Source organism: Barbus barbus (genome assembly GCF_936440315.1).
Source record: "Barbus barbus genome assembly, chromosome: 16".
NCBI lineage: Eukaryota > Metazoa > Chordata > Actinopteri > Cypriniformes > Cyprinidae > Barbus > Barbus barbus.
The window spans coordinates 1,423,722-1,449,013 of record NC_136744.1 but is presented as its reverse complement, the minus strand read 5'-3'; the positions used below and the strand labels follow the sequence as shown (position 1 = coordinate 1,449,013).

General features: G+C 41.2%; 1 protein-coding gene across 2 annotated transcripts; it reads right to left on the bottom strand.

The window, feature by feature from the left end:
• On the bottom strand, positions 1 to 25,292 carry LOC306882514 (serine/threonine-protein phosphatase 4 regulatory subunit 3-like). 2 transcript variants are annotated; one of them, XM_079437189.1, is made up of 16 exons: positions 24,730 to 25,292; positions 24,602 to 24,657; positions 23,026 to 23,124; positions 13,438 to 14,061; positions 11,312 to 11,389; positions 11,096 to 11,212; positions 10,896 to 11,012; positions 8,023 to 8,154; positions 7,765 to 7,861; positions 7,644 to 7,685; positions 6,295 to 6,453; positions 4,501 to 4,670; positions 3,869 to 4,008; positions 2,585 to 2,724; positions 1,657 to 1,823; positions 1 to 731 (listed from the first exon to the last, which is right to left on the bottom strand). In XM_079437189.1, exons 1-16 carry the CDS (start codon positions 24,854 to 24,856, stop codon positions 615 to 617), a joined length of 2,382 nt encoding a protein of 793 aa, XP_079293315.1. In that variant the 5' UTR covers positions 24,857 to 25,292; the 3' UTR covers positions 1 to 614. The 2 variants fall into 2 exon arrangements, with proteins under 2 accessions (XP_079293315.1, XP_079293314.1); XM_079437188.1 differs by having other exon boundaries at positions 24,602 to 24,997.

The following is a 25,292-nucleotide window of genomic DNA, read 5'->3' as shown; positions in this document are numbered from 1 at the left end:
CTCGTTTAAATGCAGGACCAAATTTAATCTCAAAATTGTAAAAAATATCAAATTCATACAAATGCTCTTTAACGGAGATGGCGCTAGTAGGAAAGTGTACAAAACTGAGGGGAAAAACAAACTGCTTTTAATATTTAATCATGAAAGTTGAGTCCGATCAGGTGGTTTAACACTGTATTCTCTCGCAGTGAGACAGACGAGCCAAAGCTGACCCTAGATCAGTCCTCTTGCTCTGAGGAGCGACGTCTGCTCCACAAATCACACAAATCAAAACATTTACTGCAGTTTTTAAAAACCATCAGCGCCACACCTTCAGCCTGAATTCCAGACGTCTGATTATAAAGGTTAATAACGTCCGCGCACCGGCGAGATCTCACGCCAATCATTAAAAAACACAAGCGTCCAGAAGAAATCATTAAAATAGGAAGCAGTCACATCCGCCGATGTCACTGAACTTCGGCCGCGACGACAGCAGCTCTTCAGAGTCTGAGCCGATCCAGCTTGATCAGTGCGGCTAGTCCTGCTAGCCTCCCATCAGCCCCCGCTGCGCTGCGATTGGCTCCCTGGAAGCTCCTCTGGTTCAGCTGGGGTGGAAGTGTGAGCGCAGCCGGGCTTTACGAGCCCAGACGAGGCCTCTTGCGCGGCGACTGCTCCTCGTCAGCGCTCTCCTCCTCCTCCTCCTCGTCCTCGTCTTCATCGTCTGGGTAGTCCACGAGCCCCACCAGCCCCGTCTGTTTAGAGGAGAACACCAGCCGCTCAGACATAGGGTTGGGTATCGATTTTATTTGATCGATTCAGATTCTGCTTATCGATTCCAATTCTTATCAATTACTAGTTTTGATTCCAATAAGACTTAAAAAAAAAAAAAATGAAGTCAAACTTTTGTGTCTTTTTACAAAGCAATCTGTTGCAGCTGAATAACGAGCAAAAATCAGCAGCCTACAGAGGAAGAACTTTTGCCTATGCTTTTAACACAAATACCACAGCAAGTGTCAAATATTAAAGTGCTAAAGACAAGTAAACAGTCACTAATAAAATAGGAACAAACTAATCAATTAATAATAGCATAAATACATACAACTGAACCAAATTTCAGGCACAGAAACTGTAGGCAATTAAAAGTTTAAAAACAGTGAAATATAGATAAAGTTATTAAAGATATTCGGTCAAGGTCAGTGAATGGTTGTTCTTTTCTTTGATTAACATTAATAACAGGCAGTGTGTTTATTAGGCTGCTGTCTCTTTAACATCGAACGCACGCAGATCTAAAAATACTGTACACGAGCGTTTTCTTTATGTTCACTTAAGACAAAAACGTCTGTGTTTATGATGATGCACTGATGCAGTTTTCTGCATACGGGTCGATAAATATGAAAGAAGTCAGTTCTGGCTTGGAACAGCCTTTTCTGCAGTGAAATGCACGGAGCGGTTGGAGAACGGACACAGATTTATGCGCTGCACACAAACAAGGTGCAAGCTCTTTCCGTTCCTGCACTTAAATCATTTAAAATGTGAACGCAGGGATCGTTAAGCAGAATTGAAATGCACACGTCTCACAGTTCTTGGAAATTTGGAACCGGTTCTAAAATGAAAGCGGTTCTTGATACCCAAGCCTACACAGGAGGCATGTGAGCGGATGGAAGGTGCGTGACGTACCCGGGTCTGGCCTGAAGGTGGCGCTGCAGCTCTGCTGGAGGAAGCGGAGGGTGGGGGTTTGGAGCCGTTAGCAGTGCTAGCTGCTCCAGCCGAGTGAGAGAAGGTGAACTTGAAGTTGCCGCTCGCCGAACGCTTGGGCTGGTTCTCCTTGTCCTGACTCTCCTTCACTGAAACCACAGAACAGACTCATGGGAAATACCAGCCACTTCCAGCTTTCTGCAGGCTTCACCATGCCTCATTTAAGACCAGGTAAAGATCATTTCAGGAGTAAATTGAATGGAACACAATACATCAATATGGTCTTTAAACATGAATGTCTAATTAGTGACGCTTCAAAGTTTGAAAGATACAAACTCCAACAGATCACCATTACCTTTAATTGATCTTGAATATCTCTGCTCAAAACACTAGAATATGGAAATAACCTTTACTGTACCTTCTCATCACACTGCATGAAAAGTGATGCCATTCCTCAATATTTCTGTCTTGTTTTTTAGTGCAAAGGTCTACAGATTCTTAAAGCAAGATATATTTACTGCAGAAGCAAAATGACAAAAGTCTTGTGAAACTGATCAGAGCGAGTTTGCAGAAAAATCAACTAAATTCACAGAGAAAACAAGGTTTTGTTCCCCATTGTCAGATATTTGTTTAGTTTGAAACAAACTCAATTTTTGTTTAATTTATCAGAAAACAAAACTTAATATCTTCATTTTGCATCTCCAGTAAAGTGTCTTGATTGAAGGATGTTTAGGTATTTGCATTGAAAACAAGACCAAAATACTAAGGAATATATTCATTTTAGCAGCGAATGCAACATTTAAGGCCATGTCCTTATGAACTCAAGACTCTAACTGAAGATCTTTCTATGCCTTCATTTGTGGAAGAGCGACTCAAGACTTAAAGACCCACAGAAACACTGCACAAATACCTTTCTCGCTCTCCATGAACTTCCCGTAGTCGCTCTTGCACTTGTCCAGGGCTGCGTCGCCGACATCCTCCTCTTCCTCCTCTTCGTTCAGCCACATGTTCTCGTCCTCCTCCTCGAAGGAGTGGGCGTCCCTGCGATACCTGTGAGAGGATCGGTGCTCAGTCACGCCTGCTTCACACATACTCATGTTGACGGATCAGAGAGCGAGTCTGCACAGAGTATATTTGTGCTGTGCTGCATGCACTGAATTAAAGTGACAGCGCATTGCTCGCGATACAAATGGATCGACACGAAAACATAGTAATTTTACTATTAATAGATATAAATATATCACTTCAAGCAATGCAACATACTTGTGGAAGTAGAAAACAATGTTGTTTAAGACACGCGGGATTGCTTGGAATAAAGATTTAAATGCAAAAGAAGAGGCACGAGAGCCGACTCTTTCTGTCAGTGGTAAGTTTTCATTTAAAATATGTGATAGCTCACTTTTAACGTGAGAAAAATAGGCTACATCCTGTTTTTAAATGTGTGCCACTTGCTTGAGACTTAATATGTGACCCTGGTCCACGAAACCAGTCATAAGGGTCAATTTTTCAATCTGACAGCTGAATAAATAATCTCTCCATTGATGTATGGTTTGTTAGGATAGGACAATATTTGTCTGAGATACAACTATTTGAAAATCTGGAATCTGAGGGAGCAAAAAAATCTAATTATTGAGAAAATCTCCTTTAAAGTTGTTCAAATGAAGTTCTTAGCAATGCATATTACTAATCAAAAATGAAGTTTTGATATATTTACAGTAGGAAATTTACTAAATATCTTGATGGAGCATGATCTTAATATCCTAATGATTTTTGTCATAAAAGAGAAATGTATAATTTTGATCCATACAATGTATTGTTGTCTATTGCTACAGATATACCTGTGTTACTCATGACTGCTTTTGTGCTGCAGGGACACATTTACAAATTTAGAAGTCAAATGCATTGAGTAATATGTTGTTTATATGTATTGAGTTTAAACGTCTATGAAAGATTATTACTGAACTGTGATCAAAGGGATCACTATGCTGAGAGAGCATTTTCAGTCACAATGTTTGGATTTGAAGTCAAAATAATGGATAAATGTTGTGTTTGTGGATCAGAGTAGCGGACTCCTGTGTGAAAGCACAATGAGTGTGTGCTGCTTCTGCAGAATGAGTGTGTGCTGCTTCTGCAGAATGAGTGTGTGTGAACCCGGCGTCAGTCAGTGTTTCTGAATGAAGGAAGGTGACGGCACCTGCTGAGTCCTCGGCTCTGACGCTCCTTCTCCTGCTCGTAGCGGCCCTTTAGACCCTTGAAGGTCCGCACGTACTCGATGGACTCCAGCGCTGTGTAGAAGTTATCCACGATGTGTGCGATCAGAGATTTGATGTCCTCCTGATAACAGAAGGACAGCGGTCAGTAGGGTTGGGTATCGTTTCTATATTATCTGATTCTGCTTATCGATTCCCAGTTTCCATTCCAATGAGGATTAAAATAAATTAAATTAAAGTTGTTCTGTGCATTTATAGCAGCACGATCTGGATAAATTGAGACTTTTTAAATTATTGTTGTAATATGTTGTATTTCTCTCACGATTCTGAAGAAAGAATACTAAACTAAACTAAATCTGCTGGAATTTCTGAAAGGAATGATTCAAGATCGACTCGTTTCATTACTGGATGAATCAGTGTTTCTGAATCAATCTCTTGAATTAATGATTCAAAGACAAATACATTAACACTTTTCCCCAGCTAAAAATAAAAGATGCGCGCACAGGAATTGATGGGCAGCATTGAAATGTTAGTTTCACAACAAGTATCTGATTCTGGACTTGATTTTGGATTCCCACTGCGGCGGTCAGACACGAGCGGATCGGAGGAGACTCACCACTCTGATGAACTCGAAGAGCTCGATGATGGCCGAGTTCAGCAGGTTGTATCTGGTGCCGTTGTCCAGCAGCGCGTTGATGACCGGCTCGAACAGGTTTCCTTTCACGATGTAGCGGTTGTAATACTCGTCCTTGAGGCCGATGATTCTCCTCATGAAGCGCAGCGCACCTGGACAATCACAATCAGCCTGCATTACAAACGCTGCTGTGCTACATGATCTAACTCAGATTTGATCTTTTTGGCAATCTGATGACACTGAATTTTTGATGCACTGCCATTATAAAATTGTACAAGTTCATTTGGTCTGTTTTTTGTAGCTGAGAGTTGATAAACTGTTTAGCTTTGCCATCACTTTTCACCTAGCCGTCCAATCACTGGAGGAGGGGCGGGACAAATACTACACCAATCATCCTACTTCTACAGCAACTGAACAGAGAAGTTGATATTGCGGTTACTGCACTTTTATATTAAATTCTTCAAAATGAGGTACTAGTAATACGTTACCTGCTGTGGATATTCCACATCATAGCAAGCAAAGCGTCTCAGCTGGAAAACGCCGTGCCACCAAAGCGTTCAAGCGCCACCAGCAGGCCGTTTTCAGAAGAGCCCCTGACATTTCCAGCTGGCTAAACTAGCTTTGGTGGACACGCGTTATTGAATATTTATTGGTCTTTTTTGGATTTTTGCTAAATACTTAATGAACGATTGGAATTCATTAACATGCATGTTTAATTATCAAATCAGAAGTTTACGAAGCGTTTGTGAATCCGGAGGAGAGTTTTCGGGAAGGTCTGTTTTATGTGCAAATTATTCAGAATTGACTCCTATTTACAAATGTTTCATGAATGAGGCCCAATGTCATTTCTGGTGACACGATCAGTGCTGAAGCGGTGTTACTCGCCAGCTGCTCTGAAACAGTTTTAGGCATGTTTACAAGGCATGGATGTGACACTGAGATACGTGCGGCAAACATCTTCCCAAACTCGTAATGAGAATCATTTAGAAATCTGCTGTTGTCAACAAAAAGCAGCACTGAGGTCTTCCTGCGGGTTTCCTCCAAAATAAAAGCTCATAGATGTTAGTATAGTAATTTTACTGCTGTTCTGTAAAATAAAGACAATAATGATAATAACAATTACAACAGCTCTATTAATACATGTATTATAACATTCACACAGTCTTCAAACTGAAATCTGTAATATTTTCTGTTTTAAAAGAAGTCTCTTCTGCTCAGCAAGGCTGCAGAAATATTGTGAAATATTATGATTTAAAAAGCTGTTTTCTATGTGAATGTGTTAAAGTGTAATTTATTTCTGTGATGCAGCGCTGTATTTTCAGCATCATTACTCCCGTCTTCAGTGTCACATGATCTTCAGAAATCAATATGCTGATTTACTGCTCAAAGTGATTTCCATCTTTTTTGCCTTTAGCCAATCACATGCCTGATTCAAGAAGGGGGTCTCAAAAGCGGCAAAATACTATGTTTTTATTCATTTTAACCTAAATTGTACCTTGTTGGTATGTCTGCTAGAATGTTAAAAGATTTCATTGTTAAATAACATTTTAAATTATGCAATTGATTATTTTCTTTGAAAACAGTAAAAAGCACATTTTTGCTACTTAATTTATGCAATGGTGAAAAAAAACAAACTGGCAAAATGCATGGGGAAAACGTGAAAAAACCGTGCTCGGTTCAGCGTTTCATTTGGTTTCATTCTGTTCGGTTTCGGTCAAGAATGTTCATTTGAGTGCATCCCTAGTTGAGAGACGTGAGCAGCGCGAGGATACTCACAGAGCGCCAGGAAGGTGTGTTTGGAGTTCATGAGCGTCAGCACCCTCCTCAGCAGGTCTTTGGTCATGATGTAGTTCTTGATGTGGTACGAGTGATGCTCCACGCAGAAGGTCAGCAGCTCCAGGATCAGAGCCAGCAGCTGCGCAGTCTGGAAGTTATCTGACACACAGCACACAGACAGGCTAGAGGTCTTCACGGCTCCAAAACTTCTACGAGCACCTCGGACACGGGTCTTGGTATTGGGTCCTTTAAAATAAATGTGCTTTTTCCAAAAGGATCCAATAAGACCCAAATTCTTTTAAACTATCCCGGATGTGAACTTGTGCGTTCATTTTTGAGAAACGCACGTAGAAAAGGAACATAGTCTACGTTTGTAACCTCAAAATCCATCTTATAGATATGAGATCAGGAAAATCCACTCGCTTCATTGCGCTGCGTGTTCATGCAGGGCTTTTCTTTTTTGTGCGCAGAAGCGTTCACCAGAGATGAGGTAAATAACGTTGTTAAATCCATGATTTATTAGGCTATCCATTTACTTCTTATCAAGCTATCACGTTTATTTTTCAAATCTGGTCACAATTGAAAGACGAACTGATGCATCCATCAGACAGGCAAAAATACACAGTAATAATAAATAAATAAATAAAAGTAATGGAGCAGCGCCCAAACCAGTCAGCAGGCCACTGGGATTTCTCCTGACCGATGCAGGACAGCAGACTGTGCACGTGTTAATGCGTTTTGAGTCCAGTCGGGTTCAAAAATAAATGCCATCAGGTCGGACTTAGGGCTGCGACAACAAATCGATGCAGAATTGATTCATGGATGGATTCTGAGATCTTCCGAATGCATCGCGATTCTCTCTGGAATTGATTCTGAGCTTAGATTGTAACAGCAGACGGCGCTCTACTCTAGTTTTCATCCGCACACTCAGATGCTGATGAAGAAGAGCGCTGAAGAGCACTAGTGCGTTCGGCTGAGTCTGTAATCTCACCTCGGCTCAGAATGCTTTTATGACGCCAGATTAATGTAAACGGCCCACTGTGAACACCCTTGTGATTCACGTCAACCTTGAATGCTGAATGATTACTTTAGGTTGAAGTGTGTGTACAAGCAGAGTACGGCTGTTTCTGAAGTATGTAGCGCCATCTGCTGTTCAAAACTACGCTCAGAATCAATTCCAGAAAGAATCGCAATGCATTCGGAAAATCTCATCGAGTCATTTCTCGATTCACGATGCATCGATTGATTTTCATCTAATTTCATCGGGTCTGTCTCGGGTCGGGTCTTTATTTTATCATTTAGAAGAGCTCTACAGCAGAGCAGTGAGCTCACTGAGAGGAGACGGGTACCTGGACACACGGGGTTGACTTTAGCCGCTCCCTCCGTCAGATCTGTGGACAGACAGACACTGTGTTGATATGTGCGCTCACAGACGGCTGACTGCTGCAGACGAGCAGGCGTGTGTCTCACCTCGGTCCTCCTCGGCGGTGTTGGCCAGCAGTGGAGCCGTCAGCACGTGCATACAGTACTTGTAGAAGAAACTCAGGAACTCACTCTTCTCTGCTTTCTGTCCAAACACACACAGAGAAATGATTGAGGATGCTCTTCTGCTCATCCAGACACAAGTGAAGAGCAAACACAAGTGTGGGAGGTGACTCTCTGGTGAGTCAGAAGTGAAAGTGTGGTGTTGGTGTTATGAGCTGTGAGAGCGTGTCAGGCTGTACTCACGCTGGCCGGAGCGAGCATGTTCTCGGGGTCGATGAGGGTCCTCAGGAGCCCCATGAGCTGCACTGCACCGCCCAGCTCCGGGTCCGAGTCACAGATCATCTGCTTGATCACCACGTTAATCAGCAGCACGTCCTGAACACACCAGCAGACGGCAGCACACGAAAACATCCACTTTATATGCATTTGAACGATCTTAAATCCCAAATGAGATCTCTTATTCTGAGCTGTTTTCAACTGACAGGTGAATAAAGCTTCGCTAAACATTGTTGCAGCAATGCTTCAAGTCTCACAATTTGACAATATCGAGTATTCTGCAAAAACCAAACAAAACACCTACGGAGTGCATGCATACATTAGCCTATGTGGTGAGGAAGCGGGTGAAACGAGTGCATTTAGAGTGTGTTCTTTCACTGCAGGATTCAGTCTATTAAAATGCATTAAGAATGATCGCACAATTCAAGATATGGGGGCAGAAAATGTATATATTTACGTTTCATAGTTAAAATCACACAAAGAGTGACAGTTCAATAAATAAGTCAATATTAAGAGACTTACATTTTAGTCACCATGTAGCCTGTTTTTGCTTCATTTCTCCCACAAAAAATAATTGCAAACAGCTACAGCACTGTTTTGCGTCTCTGAGCAACATGACAGTGCTTTGTTCCTGAATGAATCAACTGTTAAATGACTTTCTGCCACCTACTGGCAGTTTTAATTTCACATTTAAAGTCTATTTTTAAATATCAGTATTCAATGTTTTATGTTTAAAATTTAAAAACAAAAATGCATTTGTAACAGGTTAAAGCACTCCATGTTCCTCTGAGCTGAATTAAATAGTGTGTAATACATCTAAATACCACTTCGGATGCAACTTCTGCAAAGATTCATTTTGATGATACTGGTTTCATTTGCTTGATAACAGCCTAAATGTGTATTATATCTTAATTGACTGATTAAATGTAACAATTTGACTGAGATGAAGACATGGAGAGTAAATGCCCATTTTCAGTTTTGGGTGAACTATTTCTTTAAGACAAAAGCGACATCACCTGAAATATTTCTAAATGAATGAATGTCCAAATCAATCAAGACCAGAATGGAGCTTGTGAATCAGAATCTGTATGAACCCTCAGCACCAGTAAAACATTAAACAGCAAGCGATCCGCCACAGACGTTACAGATGAGGACTGCTGCTGTATTTTAATGATCTGCAGCTCATGAATCCTGGAGAATGCAGCTGGAATCTGTAATTACTGACTTGTTTGCATGAAGTTTTCAGCAAACACCCACACTTCAGCTCTGAGACACAACTGATCCACATCAACATGTCTTTATCCTGCTCATGCTCACACTTTACACATTACAGAGTCACATCTTTTGGCCCTCACACCAAACATCTGATTATTAAATAAGAGCTGGAGTTATTAGTAAGAAATGTTTATAAAGACAAAGGCTTCTGCAGCGGCTCTCTACTGCTGTGAAGCACAGGTTCAGTGTTGCTGGAAAGGCGTCACACACAGGGTAGAGCCCTGCACGGGCCTCAAATTTAGGCCCTAGCCCGGCCCCTGTCCGACAGCTCATCAGAATTACCGGCCCGAGTCCGACCCGAGCCTGTCTTTTATTCCCCCTTCTCCTAAAACAGTTTATACAAAACTGAACTATTTTAATAGCCAAAACAGTAGTGTGTAATGGCAAAATTATTAGATTTCGTTTTGTTTTTTAATTAAGTTAATTTAGAAAAACGTTTGGAGCATTTTTGTTAGTTAAATAGCCTATAAGTTTTTTTTTTTAAAGTAAGGACCAAGCGGCCAGCGGCATGAGCTGATCATAGCCTATGTTTGATAAATTTAGCCTTCTCATATCATCACCACTTGCCTAAAATAACATCTATAGATATACTAAAACAGTTCAAGTATATAACAATATTTAAACGTTAAACCTGCGCTATAATAATAATAATAATAATGTGTGCTAGCCTATATGTAAGTTTGTGTGGAGAGTGGAAGATAAAGTGCTCTGCAGGACATGGAGGCACCAGCAAACACTTGTTTTCAGTGGAAACTAATTAAAATAGCCTACGCCGTCATTTTAATTTTTTCTGATAAAGGTAAGAGTAATACATCATTCGGACCTGTGAAGGGTCTGCTTGTATTTGTGTGCACTCACAATACCAACAAAAGGTAGTTCTTTTATAAAACAAAGAAAACTAACATGATGTGCTTTCTGCCGTCTCGTCTTGAACAGGAGCTTCAGCTGAGCAAATACATGCCTCACAGACATGATAAATGTATCTATAGAAAGCTTTAAATGATCACTTAACCAAATAAAACAATCGAAAACAAAAACTCTTTTATTATAATCTTAATGATAAACAATAAAGATGCATTTCTCTCTAAAGGCATGTCTAATGAGGAAACGGCGAGTCAGGATCGGCAACTTCATCCTTGCGACACGGACTCAGAAAACATTAGTTTATTAGTAAATAATTCAAATCTCTCCTTACTATTTCCCGCAGACACATTCATGGTTATGTTTGCTGGGGTTTTATGGCAAGCTTTAGCCTATTGCGTGCATTTGAACGCAGAACTATTCATCTGCTGCTGCTGCGGGACACTAAACACCATCGAGCTGCTCTCAGTCGCGGCACGGTCTCCTGTTGTTTCCTCCAGCGCTGCAACTTTATTCATCACTAATCCATGGATGTCTACAATATAAAATAAGGAGACACCCAAAACAGGCCCGAGGCCCGGCCCGCATCTGAACTATGACGTGGAAATTGGCCCGAAGCCCGGCCCTAGAGGCGTAAAAAAGTCGGGGCCCGTCGGCCCGGGCCGAAATGCAGGGCTCTAGCACAGGGAACTGTGGATACTCACGTCGTCGGCCTGCTGCGGCTCCTGCATGACAAACTCGCGCACCATAGACGGACTGAACTCCACCAGGTACGAGAAGATGTCCGTGGCCGCGGCCTTCACCTGGACGTCATCCATGCCCTTCAAAACAACCAGAGCACACGACACAGACGTCAGCCGAGCTGAGGACGCTCCCCTGCTGCACTCAGGAGCGGCTCACTCACCATCACGATCTCCAGCGCCGGTAAGATGCCCAGGTTGGCCAGCGTTTTGAAGAAGGCGTCTCTGTTCTGTGGCTGCAGAGTTTGTGAGAAAGCACAGAACTCCTTGAAGAAGTTCACCTGCAGACGTAGTGAGGACAGGTGTGAACCCCTGGTGTGTGTGGGACGGGTTTATGATGCGTGTGTGTGTGTGTGTGTGTGTGTGTGTGTGTGAGGTACCAGCTCTCTCCTCTTGCTGTCCTCTGTAGCTTCATCTGTGAGCTGAGCAAACACCTCCGTCAGGAACTTCTCATCCTCCTGAAACACACACAGCATTACACAAAGCACTGACACTCCACCTCTCACATCTCATCTCCACACCTTCAGGCTGAGCAGACGCTCTTATTCAGCATCACTTCTCATCTGACACTCATCTTCTCATGATCGAGCTTCTAAATATCTGGGTAACCGAGATCTGTCAATGTATTTGATGTTGGACAGGCATTAGAATAATTATCCATGTTTCCACTGTCGGGGCAAAAGCGGGCGTGCTAGTTTCCACGGTCACTTCCGGGGCTCGATCGTGCCTCGTCAGGGCTTCCTCAGGGCCAACGGCCTGGGTTTTTTGGCCCAACGAAAACCTTGAGCCAAAGCGGGCCAGCTGAAGCTAGAGGAGTGGTTATGAACAAAGGCAAAGCATCAGCGCCGCGGATTATTTCATATTAACAGCTATAACACCAACATTTTTTTTAATAATTTGAGCTCAAAACTCTGTTTCAGACAGCAGCGAGTGTTTGAAATGACTTCTGTTTGAGATCGGATGTGGATTATGATCACCATACAAGGCAGAAATATTTATAAGTGATGCAAAAGACTATGCACGCATATTCATTATTCATAAAAACCAGCTGTCTGGAAACATTAATCTGAATTCATGACATGTCTATTGCCATTATGATATTTATTATATGGTCAGTTTAACAAATGCCATTCAGCACTAGGAGATCAGAGTGAGAGATGACTGATATAAAGCAGTGGACAGCACATCTACTTGACAGACAGTGAATAACATTTACACTATAAATCCTCTGAAGGCTCACAGGCCACAAATATCTCATTTGAAATATTTAGGGATGTAACGATGCCCAGCCGGTTGAATATCTATAAACATGTGTTGATTCTCGTCAGTTGAGTTGTTAAATGAATCGCGATACAGTTGGGCTGGGAGTTAATATGAAGGGAACTGACTGTCTTCAGGAAAGTTCAGATGGTGTTTTCTTTTCATCTGGTCTCTGTACAATGCATATTATAATAGTGTTCACAAGCACAGCCTTAGTTTGTTTGTACGAAGAAATATATTTACTCATTTGATTTAATTAATTTATTTTTTTTAACATTTAAATTTCACAAAAAAAAAAAAAAACTGCGCTGCATTTGGTCTGAAAAGGACACCTTTTCATTTATAATTTGTCCTGAATCTCATTTTGTGGAAATGTAAAACTCAATATTTTAACTAATTGCAAAAGCTGAATAATCAAAGTGTACTGATTAATCAGTGAAATAATCGGCGATTAATTGTTCGAATACTCGTTAGATTAATCGATTATCAAAATAATACATTTGTTGCAGTCTTAAGTAGCGCTGTTTCGTTCCGCTTTTGGTGCATAAACATTATAATCAAACATTTACTGAACTCTTGTTATCGTTTTATAAAGGAAAATCATCATGAACGATTATTGTGATACACAGAAAACAATGATATAGACTGAAAACTCAAAGAAGAGTAAATAAAAAGTAACTATGCCTCTATACTTTCTATTTTAAATTAATGTTAATATTATTAAAATATAATTTGTCTGTATGATGAGTGCAGATTGTAGATCTGTGTTTTATTGGTAGTTTTCTCCCCTCTTCCCACCCTCTACACTCTTCCACAGCTTTACACACACATTTCTGGAGTCTTTTTCAGATACAAGGTGTCAAAAAACAGTGCTGAAACAGGAGGGTTTCATGACACTTTAAAACATAACTAACAGATAATATTAAATCCAAAATGTAAAAGCTTGCAAGTAGGGCTGCACGATGAATCGAACGCGATTGTCATGAGCATCTGGTCAGTAAAGCCGGTTCTGTGATCAGTAGTAAATCTCCATCACCTGCTGTCAGATGGAGCAGCATCTACTACACAGCAAGCTACACAAAAAGACTGCAGACTTCTCAGTGAACTACAGCTCTGTGTAATAAATGCTGCTCCATCTGAAAGCACGTGAAAATTGTGATTGCGATTTATCGTGCAGCCCTACTTGCAAGCTACTCCACTGTCCCACAACGCCACAGTTTTCAATTTAGGATGTGAAGCGACACACCTGCAGCATGCTGACGATCTCCACTTTATTGAAGAAGATGAAGGAGGACAGCGTGGTCAGGAAGTTGTCCTCGAAGATGGACTGCGTGGGCAGGATGATGTCCTGGATGTACTGCACGCGGTACGTCTGGTGGATCTTCTGCCGCAGCTCCGAGTCCGTGATGGGGATCACCTCTTTGAACCGGGCCGTCTTGGTGAGGAACTCGCGGTGCCTCTTGGGCTGCAGCAGCGCCGGCTCGTACTCCAGGCAGCCCACCACGTCCATGATGCAGTCATCGGCGAACATCAGCTCGAACAGTGTGGCCTTGTTGAGGAAGAGCAGGCCACGCATGATCTGGTAGAGGTGCTGCAGGCCCTCGCAGTCGCCCGACTCCTCACACGCCCGGAAGAGCTGCAGCAGCTTCCTGATGTAGCCGGAGCTGAGCAGAGCGAGCGCCAGCTTCTCCCGCCGGACGGGCGACGGCAGCACAGACGTCACCAGCTCTGCCAACTCCTCCAGACGGTCCGGCTCGCAGGGCGGCAGCTCCACCAGGTGACCCGACTCCAGTGTGTCCTCGAACCGCTCCTCCTCGGACTCGTCCATGGGGTCCTGCGTGATCTCCACGGACGGATCTTTGCCCTGCACCTGCACACCAGACACACGGCCGTCATCAATGACACGACTCTTCTCGGTAACACTTTATAATAAATGCACACTATAAATCATTAGTAAATAGTCAGTTCATCCTTTATAAAGCATTGTCCCAACATTAATAGGCATTAGTAAGCAGTTTATAAATACAGCTATAAATGCCTTGTTCTTGAGCAGATCTATAATGTTTAATAATTTATTAACGATCAATTTATCATTTCTGAATTATTACGTTATTTAGGAGTTGTCAGTGGTTCATAAGATCATTTAGAAAGTGTAAGTAAATGATTAATAAACTATTTAAAAGTACATTTATCAATCTTATTATTTAGACACATGATAATAATTGCTTTATTAACATATTCCTGCTGTAATTCATGATTAAGGCAGGTAGTTATAAAACATTTAGTAGATGCCAGCCATGTTTTGTGAGCTCATCTAAAGTGAGGACTATATTATAAAGCATTTATAAAGAAGACTTAAAGACTCATTTATCTTCCAAACAAACACAACACAGAGGGATACAGAACTCACAAATATTTATTTCAAGATGCAAAAAATTAAACTGTACAACTGTGCACTTGCTAAAAAATAAAAAATAATCCTCTGCAATTTCATAGAAAAAACGTTAATAAAAATACAAGGGTAGTTTTATTTTTTTGCATCTAAAAATTAGGTGGGAGAAAAAAATCGATTCACCTAACTATCGCGATTCTTTTTAAAACGATTTAAAAATCGATTGGTTTACCTCAGAATCCATTTTTATGTCATTATTTTATTTTTCCCCCAAGAGGCGATAGGGAGAGGTTAGCGCTTTGTAATTCCAAGAGAGGGCGAAATGTATAGGTGTGTGTTCCACTTGAAGCAGCACCGCGCAGACGATCAGTGAATGACATCAAAGCACCGCGAGAGCGATTCGAAAGCATGCGGAGCGTCTGCTCTCTGTAGCTCTCACGGTGCTTTGATGTCATTCACTGATCGTTCTGCGTGCGCGGGGCCGCTGCATTACATGACGTCATATACGCTCCAAGCCGGCGCGAGAAAGCAGAACCGTGACGGAGGCAGAGGATCAAACCTCTTCCAGAATTATTTCAGCACCTTCACGTTTTGAATCCCAACTGCCGGGAAAACATGACTAAACATGGCTAAACATGACTGGAGCGGTGTGCAAAGTAACACAGCACTTTATTTCATTTCATAAAAGTATTTTTTCTGCTCACCTGACTATTATATTCATGTGCAAGTTCAGGGTTTTGGTAGTTTAAATATACACCGTGTATACTCCTGAAATAAAGTTCAGAAAGATGTGCTGCATTGTTTTTGATAATATGGTCTCTTTTAAGGGTATAATCAACTATTTTTCATGGTCTAGTCTTTAATAAGCAAACAAAAATCACAATAAATTGTAATATCGAATCGCAATAGTAACTGTTAAAATGTTTTTTTTATTATTGTGACAATCTGTATATTAAGTGTATCATTCAACTTTTTCCCATGGTCTAGAGTTAAAAATAAAAATCGCAACATAGCAATATCGAATCGCAATACTTGTAGAATCAAAATTCTAAAAAATGCAATACATATCGTATCGTATACACCCAAGTATTGTGATAGTATCGAATCAGGAGGTAGGTGTATTGTCCCATCCCTACTTGAAATACATATCTCTGACTTCTGTATCCCTCTGTGTTTATTTTTTTCTGTTAGGAAGATAACTGAGCCTTTAAATCTCCTTTGTAACAGATATGCTTATAAATCAAGAACAAGGCATTTATAGCTGTATTTATAAACTGCTTACCAATGATTATTAATGTTGGGACAATGCTTTATAAAGGATGAACTGACTATTTACTAATGATTCATTGCGTGCAGTTATTATAAAGTGTTACCCTTTTTTCAAATAAATAAATACTTAAATACACATACATACATACATACATACATACATACATACACACACGTGCGCCACAGTGGTGTCACAGTTCGATACTGGGGGGCGGGGCAATTGGTTATGTCGCAATGTTGGAAATATTTCAGTTTTAAACCATGAAGGTAAGCCAATGGATATCACACAAGCATGGGTTTGCACCAGGGTTTGCACATGTGCAAACTTTGAGCAAGATTTATGCCGGTGAACGTTTTAATCTCAGTCAATTCACTATAAGCAGAAAGTGAAAGTAAAAGCGGAATAACGGAGTAATGACGAAGCTTTTGGCATCTGACGCTGATTATTCTCTCAGAGACGGTATAGCCTATAGCTGTTTTCATTTATTCCATTAATATCTCTCTTGTGGCCCGTACATAGTGAAAAAAAAGAGAGAAGAAATGTATTTCGTGTTAAGTTATTTTTGAATGTCTGTGCTTGAAATAAAAGCTTTTTATTTCATTGCTTTTTATTGATGACTTCAGGTGTTAATATTTTAATCATAGGACTATAATTCATTGTAGGTAGCCTATAGCCTAATATACCTGTTTTAAAAGACCTTTTTTAAAAACATTTTAACTGAGGAATAAATAGCCTAATCTTATCCTCGCAGCGTGTCAGCTATGTGGTAATTATCGCGGGGCAAATTAATTGTAATTTTAATTTAATAATAAAAGTAACTTCATAATAGGGATGGCTCGATACCATAATTTTGGCTTCGGTACGATACCAGTGCTTAATATCTCGGTATCGATACTAAATCGATACCATAAGTGACAAATAACCAGCCTCAAAAGATGAACTAAAAACTATTTTATTTAAAAAATAAATAGAATAATAAAAACTGATTCTTATCTTAATACCTCTGTATCAAACTGTAACAAAAAACCTACAGGGACAGCCCGGTCTCATGAAAATGCGTATAAATAGCACGCCAAATAACAACGAAAACTTGTGGTATTGATACGAAAAAATGGACTTTGGCGTATATGACACGCACGTGTTTGGCGTGCATATAAAACGCAATTTTCGTGTGCATATGATACGCATCTACCCCACAACCCTACCCATCGTGTAGCATATACACACCAAAGTCCATTTTTGCGTATCAATACCACAAGTTTTCGTTGTTATTTGGCGTACTATTTATACGCACATTCATGAGATCGGGTAGACAGGGAACATAGGTTACATTTTAATGTTGAAAAAAAAAAAAAAAAAAAAAAAAAAAATTATATATATACAATGAAATATATTGTAATACAATGAAAGTATATTCAAATCTTATTTTCTTTTCAGTGCAAACACAGTGCAAACAAAATGTCTCAAAATGTAACAAAAAAACATACCGAGAACATAGGTTACATTTTGACTGCGTTTGAAAAAATAAATTAAAATACAACTGAAGTAACGCAATTAATGCAACAAATGTTACTTTATTGTGAAGTGTTATTCTTACGAAATATTCAAAATCATGTTATAATTTCTCTCTCTCTCAGATTGTTTTCAGATTTCAGACTCAGATAGCCAAAGAAAAAGCATTAAAGATAAATCTCACTCTCTTGCTCTCTCGGCTGCTTCAGATTAGTGGTCGGCAGCACAGCAGAAACATTCCCTTCATATTATTGATACTAAAATTAATATAGCACAACTCTTGCTTAATTCAAATTCAATTAATATTCTACTGTATGAAATGCAAGTGCATATATTACGTGACCAAAACTTCACTGGTTCTAGCGTGTCTCACGCACATTTGCGCTTACAGTATCACATCTGTATGTGCGTTGATCAGTTGTAGGGCTGTGCGAGGTAATTTTTAATTTTTAAAAGGTAATTTGAAAGAGCTGCGTAACAACGCATAGCAAGAGCTCCCTTATCAGTTCTGCTTTCAGTACTGGAGAATAAAAGATACATTTTTAGATGTTTTTATTAGTAGGCTATCATGAACCTTATCTTACACATTTTATCTCCCCAACAGATTAATTTGAAATAAGTTTATAATGCATGTTCGCTAGTTCAGAAGACCGCACACACAGGCCGGGTCGTCAGCACGAGCGCTTCAGGTGTAGAGCCTGGTTTACACTCGCCGCGTCAGCACGAGCGCTTCAGGTGTAGAGCCTGGTTTACACTCGCCGCGTCAGCACGAGCGCTTCAGGTGTAGAGCCTGGTTTACACTCGCCGCGTCAGCACGAGCTCTTCAGGTGTAGAGCCTGGTTTACACTCGCCGCGTCAGCACGAGTGTTTCAGGTGTAGAGCCTGGCGTAGAGCCTGGTTTATACTCGCCGCGTCAGCACGAGCGCTTCAGGTGTAGAGCCTGGTTTACACTCGCCGCGTCAGCACGAGCGCTTCAGGTGTAGAGCCTGGTTTACACTCGCCGCGTCAGCACGAGCGCTTCAGGTGTAGAGCCTGGTTTACACTCGCCGCGTCAGCACGAGCGCTTCAGGTGTAGAGCCTGGTTTACACTCGCCGCGTCAGCACGAGCGCTTCAGGTGTAGAGCCTGGCGTAGAGCCTGGTTTATACTCGCCGCGTCAGCACGAGCGCTTCAGGTGTAGAGCCTGGTTTACACTCGCCGCGTCAGCACGAGCGCTTCAGGTGTAGAGCCTGGTTTACACTCGCCGCGTCAGCACGAGCGCTTCAGGTGTAGAGCCTGGTTTATACTCGCCGCGTCAGCACGAGTGTTTCAGGTGTAGAGCCTGGCGTAGAGCCTGGTTTATACTCGCCGCGTCAGCACGAGTGTTTCAGGTGTAGAGCCTGGTTTATACTCGCCGCGTCAGCACGAGTGTTTCAGGTGTAGAGCCTGGTGTAGAACCTGGTTTATACTCGCCGCGTCAGCACGAGCGCTTCAGGTGTAGAGCCTGGTTTACACTCGCCGCGTCAGCACGAGCGCTTCAGGTGTAGAGCCTGGTTTATACTCGCCGCGTCAGCACGAGTGTTTCAGGTGTAGAGCCTGGCGTAGAGCCTGGTTTATACTCGCCGCGTCAGCACGAGTGTTTCAGGTGTAGAGCCTGGTGTAGAACCTGGTTTATACTCGCTGCGTCAGCACGAGCGCTTCAGGTGTAGAGCCTGGTTTACACTCGCCGCGTCAGCACGAGCGCTTCAGGTGTAGAGCCTGGTTTACACTCGCCGCGTCAGCACGAGCGCTTCAGGTGTAGAGCCTGGTTTACACTCGCCGCGTCAGCACGAGCGCTTCAGGTGTAGAGCCTGGTTTACACTCGCCGCGTCAGCACGAGCGCTTCAGGTGTAGAGCCTGGTTTACACTCGCCGCGTCAGCACGAGCGTTTCAGGTGTAGAGCCTGGTTTACACTCGCCGCGTCAGCACGAGCGCTTCAGGTGTAGAGCCTGGTTTACACTCGCCGCGTCAGCACGAGCGCTTCAGGTGTAGAGCCTGGTTTATACTCGCCGCGTCAGCACGAGCGCTTCAGGTGTAGAGCCTGGTTTATACTCGCCGCGTCAGCACGAGCGCTTCAGGTGTAGAGCCTGGTTTACACTCGCCGCGTCAGCACGAGCGCTTCAGGCGTAGAGCCTGGTTTACACTCGCCGCGTCAGCACGAGCGCTTCAGGTGTAGAGCCTGGTTTACACTCGCCGCGTCAGCACGAGCGTTTCAGGTGTAGAGCCTGGTTTACACTCGCCGCGTCAGCACGAGCGCTTCAGGTGTAGAGCCTGGTTTACACTCGCCGCGTCAGCACGAGCGCTTCAGGTGTAGATATACTCTACATGGTTTATACTCATTTTCAAACTAAAATGAAAGACCACTTCTTAAACCAGAGAAGTGAACATGTTGGTATTCTTGTAGAAAAAAAACATGCAAGTCCCGTCAGCGACAGCCAGTTCAGTTTTACTTTTTGTTTTGAAAAGCTTGTTATCTTTGCCATTTACCTTGCGTTACGCTATGGAGGCTTTCCTTAATTTGTATTATTATTATTTATTTGATTCCTCAGTGTTTGCTAAGCATTCTGTAATTTATTAGTCGGTAGCATGTGATGTGTCCTGTGCCATGCCTCGTCTTATTCGTTTTTGTTAATTAACATTATGTAAGCTAGTTTGTTGTCTTAACTTACTGTTTTATTGTTGTTGTGCTTTTTAATTAAGAATAACAATAAATTCCTCTTTTGTTTTAGTCTTAAAAAGTGAAATGTGCATAGATAAGCAAAACAGACAATTATCTTTTCTTGTAAAACGTGACACCAAGATTGCGAATTTGAAAGTGAAAGCGCACGAAAAAAGGAATTCCTGATCACAAAATATAAATCACAAATAATAGGTATGAATAATTCATCTGCATGCATTGATTAATCAAATGTTGTAGCAAAAAAGTAAAAAAATTAATTGCGACCAAATTATGTGCTCGTGAGACCAACTGAGAAAGTTAGTCACAAAAGAGAGACCAGTGGGAAGAACGAGTCTAGAGCCCCGAGTAAGGTCAGTTCGTTCACCTTTGTCACCTGTATGCAGAGTAATGCCATATTTCTCTTCTACTGTTCTCTTATTAATTTCAGGCGTGTTGATAGTTTCATCTGATCCATTGCGTTGTTCTGTTGTCACATTTACCGGTTGAGCAGCAATTTGGGAAGCACTGCCACCTACAGGGCTGTCAACGTTACCAGATGAGCAGAGACTGTGCTTTTTATGTTCAACACACACCGCAGCAACTATAAACAACAAAATATGCTAGAGCTGGGTAAACAACAACGACAATTTCTCGTTTTTAATAGATTCTAAATTTTATGAACCATTATCGATTCTTAAATCCAAATCGATGCTGTTTTCAGTTGATGAATGAACAGTACAGATATAGTGCGCCTCCCATCTAATAAATCGCAATGAGCTAAGATTTCATTCATTGTGTGTTGTTACTTTTGATATATGAAACAGTCTCAGATTTCAAATGCAGGTTTAATATATGTGCTTTAATTATTAACATGCGTGTAGGTTACGTGCGTGTGTCAGAGCGGCTCTGTTCACAGTAAACGCTGCTCCGCACTAGTGTTGCTTTCGTCAATGAAAATTGTGACTAAATATCGTCGTCAACGAACCTTTATCACGTGACGAAAACGAGACAAAGACTAAACTAGAACTAAAATTAAAACAGGCCGCCAAAAACACCACTACTCTGCACAAACTCTTCTCATTTATATGTGTGGAGCTCCTCAATCTTCATCTCTGCATGTTGTTGTGAGTTTGGGTTTATTGTAACGTTCATCTGGGAACGCAACGTGCATCATTTCATCAGATTTGGAAGGCAAATCATTTATAAACCTACGCAAACACAGGAGAATACATCAATATCTTTCTCAATATGCATCATGATTTCAAAATAAAAGCTCAAACCCTCGCTCTAAGTTTATATGTTCTGATGTCCTCATATTTAAGAAATTATAGCATTTCTGCTACATTCTGGCATTGTTCAGTCAATATTAAACCAGGATTAGACCGCGCAGTAATGTGTAAAACAATCGTCAGGCTGTTGGCCTCTGCAGGCCTTTGTTAATGTGTACTTTAGCTCTATTGTTTAGAATTCATTATGTATTTTAACAGTTTTAATAAAACCATATGATTTCTTGCTTTTGGTACATTACTGTTATTGCCTCATTACTATATGTATTTTAAATCATTTTAAAAGCTATTGCTCGCTTAGGTCTATTTTTACTACAACAACAAAAACAAACCTAAAATGATCCGATTACTCGATATATTGTCAGGATAATTAACAGTAGGGATGGGCGGATCGATCCTAAAGTATGGATACGTTAGATACTGGTGTTGTATCGAAAGGATCGATCCTCACATAAAAATATTCATTCTAAAGTGCATTTTTTTAAACCACAAATTTTATTTATCAAGAAAGTCTGTGCATAAAATAAGCTTCTAAATGGAAAAATAGACTATATTAGTGAACAATAGTGTGGCCAGAGCTATTTCTCCAGCTCATTGGATCACAGACAGCGTTCGCTGCTGACGCATGGCTCAGTCACAGCTTGTTCAAATAGAGCTGCGTTCCCAAAAGCACCAGAAGCAGAAGAAACCATTGCCACATTATTACATTACAAATCATTATTACTATTCTGAAAAATGCATCACGATTTATACACAAATATGAAGCAGCAATAATAATCAGAAATGTTTCCTGAGCAGCGAATGATACTAGAATGATTTCTGAAGATCATGTGACACTGAAGACTGGAGTAATGATGCTGAAAATACAGCTGCAGATCACAGATGCATTTTAAATTACATTCTTAAAATAGGCCTACATTAAAAGAGAAAATAGTTATTTTAATGGTTATATTTCACAATATTGCTGCTTTTACTGTGTTTTTGTTCAAATAAGTGCAGCATTGGTGAGCATGAGACTTATTTAAAAAATATTACATTATCTTACTAACCCCAAACTTTTGTGTACATGTAATATTTATTATAAATAGGCTAGTTTGTGCAAGTAAATTTAAACTGTTGTTAAAAGTTCAAAAGATAAAAGATTCTGTCATGTTCTGTATTTGCTGTTAATAAATATGTCAGAAAAAAATATGCTAAAGTTTCACTTTTAGGAGTACAGTATTCTGGCAGCCTTTTAAAAAAAATAACCATGGTTTTATTACAGTAACCACAGTTTACCATGGTAATAATAATAATAATAATACATTTTAGTACTTACTATATGTAACACCATGTTTATTTTTCATGAGGTATCCTCAAAGGTACTGAGGTTACTGCCCCAGTAAAGGGCTAAAATACTATTTTAGTATCTCATTTCTGACATTTCATTTCTGTGTAAACAAAAAAGGCCTGTGAAATGTAAAAAAACTAAAAAACATGGCTTTAAAATCTAATATTGAGTATAATTACTGATTATATTCGTTTAATAATTTAAAAGATCATTTTAGTTTACAGGTATCGATATCGACGATACTGGGCTTGAAATATCGGTATCGGATCACAAATAAAATAAGAGGCATCGCCCATCCCTAATTAACAGATTACTCGATTACCAGAAGAATGGTTGGCAAAGGCCCTAAACGTCAGACAGAGACCCACCTGACAGATCTTCTCCCAGATCTCATCACAGCCCGCTTTCTCCTGGAAACTCAGAGCCAGGTCATAGTTCTCCGCTTCGGACCAGACGATGAGCGTGTCCTGAGGAGACAGAACCACAGCGCTCAACACCTCCAGACGGACCCGTATACACCCAGCGATATTGCACACATACTATATGTGACCTTGGAGCACAAAACCAGTCATAAGTAGGGCTGGGAATCGCTGATATAATAATATTGAATAACTGATTCCTCGATTCTGAGGCATTGGGGACCAACTCCTCATTCAGAGCCTTTTTCAGTTCAACAAAGCTCATCTACAGGTGGCTCTCAGATGGAAGGAGATCATCTGAAGCAGCCTTTCGTTTGATAACAGCCGTAATTACAAGAGCTGTGAGATAAAAGCTCATTGTTTTTTTATATATATATAAAAGATCCATTTCATTTGTATTACCCTTCGCCTCATGCTGGCTAAAAGTGATTAGAAATCTGATTTGTTTCCACGAAAAGGTTCTTTCGGATAGGTCATGACGTGATCGAGGGTGTAAAATACTACTTTTTATTTCTATCAGTCAGTGATAAACAGAACACGTCACGAGTGTAGATCAGCGGCCAGGAGCTCATCTGACTGACAGATAAACCACAAGCTCTATCAGTGCTCTGGTTCTTTCGTTTCAATGCACAGTTTGTTCATTTTGTGCAAAGCATACAGTCAAAGTAAACTTCATCATTCAGATGAACTGTGCACATTTATTTTAGACACTTCACGTCTTGTTCAATTCATGTGAAAAATGCATGTCCCTGCTGAGCAGTGAGCTATGACTAATTTCATTAATGTATTTTTTTACAAATAAAGCTTCATATTATGAGAAGGATACTTTCTACGACCTTTATATCCTGCAGTCAAGGTGAGACTAGGTTCCTTTGATCTAAAAAAACATTGAAAACAACAGAGGAACCGATTCCAGAAAAGCCCTAGTCATAATCATGAGTAGCACAGGTATATCTGTAGCAATAACCAACAATACTCTGTATGGGTCAAAATTATACATTTCTCTTTTATGATAAAAATCATTAGGATATTAAGATCATGTTACATGAAGATATTTAGTAAATTTCCTACTGTAAATATATCAAAACTTCATTTTTGATTAGTAATATGCATTGCTAAGAACTTCATTTGAACAACTTTAAAGGAGATTTTCTCAATATTTAGATTTTTTTGCTCCCTCAGATTCCAGATTTTCAAATAGTTGTATCTCAGACAAATATTGTCCGATCATAACAAACCATACATCAATGGAAAGATCATTTATTCAGCTTCAGATGATGTATAAATCTTAGTTTCACAAAATTGACCCTCATGACTGGTTTTGTGGTCCAGGGTCATATGAGCTGAACTGAGCTGGATGATAATCCCTGAATCAAAGATGAACAGACTAAGTTATGGAGTGTTTACTATTGTCCCTCTGCATTACTGCACACTATGTTCCTCCTGGACGCTGTGAAGCTGCTGGACTCTCTCTGTACGGTTATCTGCTGAAGGTGAGAGGTCAGGTGTGCGCTGCTGGACTCACCTGCTGCTTCTGATACGCGGTGTCGGAGTTGATCTTGGACTCCAGCAGCAGAGAGCCTACAGAAGAACAAACACACTTCATCAGACGAGCTGCGACACAGCGGGAGCTCCGACAGACGCGTGTCTTACCGTCAGCCTCGCCGGTGACCGTTAGTGAGTCCGGCTCCGAGCAGCACACATGCCCGGTGCCCCGGTCCTCCCACTGCCGCTCCTCGTTCAGCGTGTACACCTTCACCCGCCGCCGGGTGTCGCTCATCTTTCCCGCACGAACCGAACCGAACCGAACCAGCTTAAGCAGCACTAGCAGTCCTGACGCATAGCTAGCGCACAGAGCTAGCAGCCTAGCACCGCGTCGCCTCAGATCCGGAGCCTGGGTCCGGTTTGATCGGACTCTCGGAGAGACAAGAGTTTATATCACAACACTACACCGAAACCTGACGCTACCTCCTATCAGTCATCTTAAACTCAGGAAAGCCGTTAATTAACCCTCAGAATGAGCCGAGTCGAGCCTCACACAATCCCGACCGATCCGAGCAGCATGATCCTCGGATGTTTAACCGCCTTCAGGTCTCGTTATAGCTCAGATTAGCCCGGAGCGGCTCGAGTGTTTACGCGAATGTTCGTCTATCCGCCGATCGCCGCCATCTTGTGTGTCTTTCACTGCATCAGCGCTGCTCTGATGGCGCGGGGTC

Coding starts and splice junctions, on each gene's coding strand:
- LOC306882514 (XM_079437188.1), bottom strand. CDS start 24,856: ATGAGCGACACCCGGCGGCGGGTGAAGGTGTACACGCTGAACGAGGAG. Junction 14,062..23,025: donor TCTGGGAGAAGATCTGTCAG/GTGGGTCTCTGT, acceptor TCTGGTGTGCAG/GTGCAGGGCAAAGATCCGTC. Junction 7,686..7,764: donor CACCGCCGAGGAGGACCGAG/GTGAGACACACG, acceptor GTCTGTCCACAG/ATCTGACGGAGGGAGCGGCT.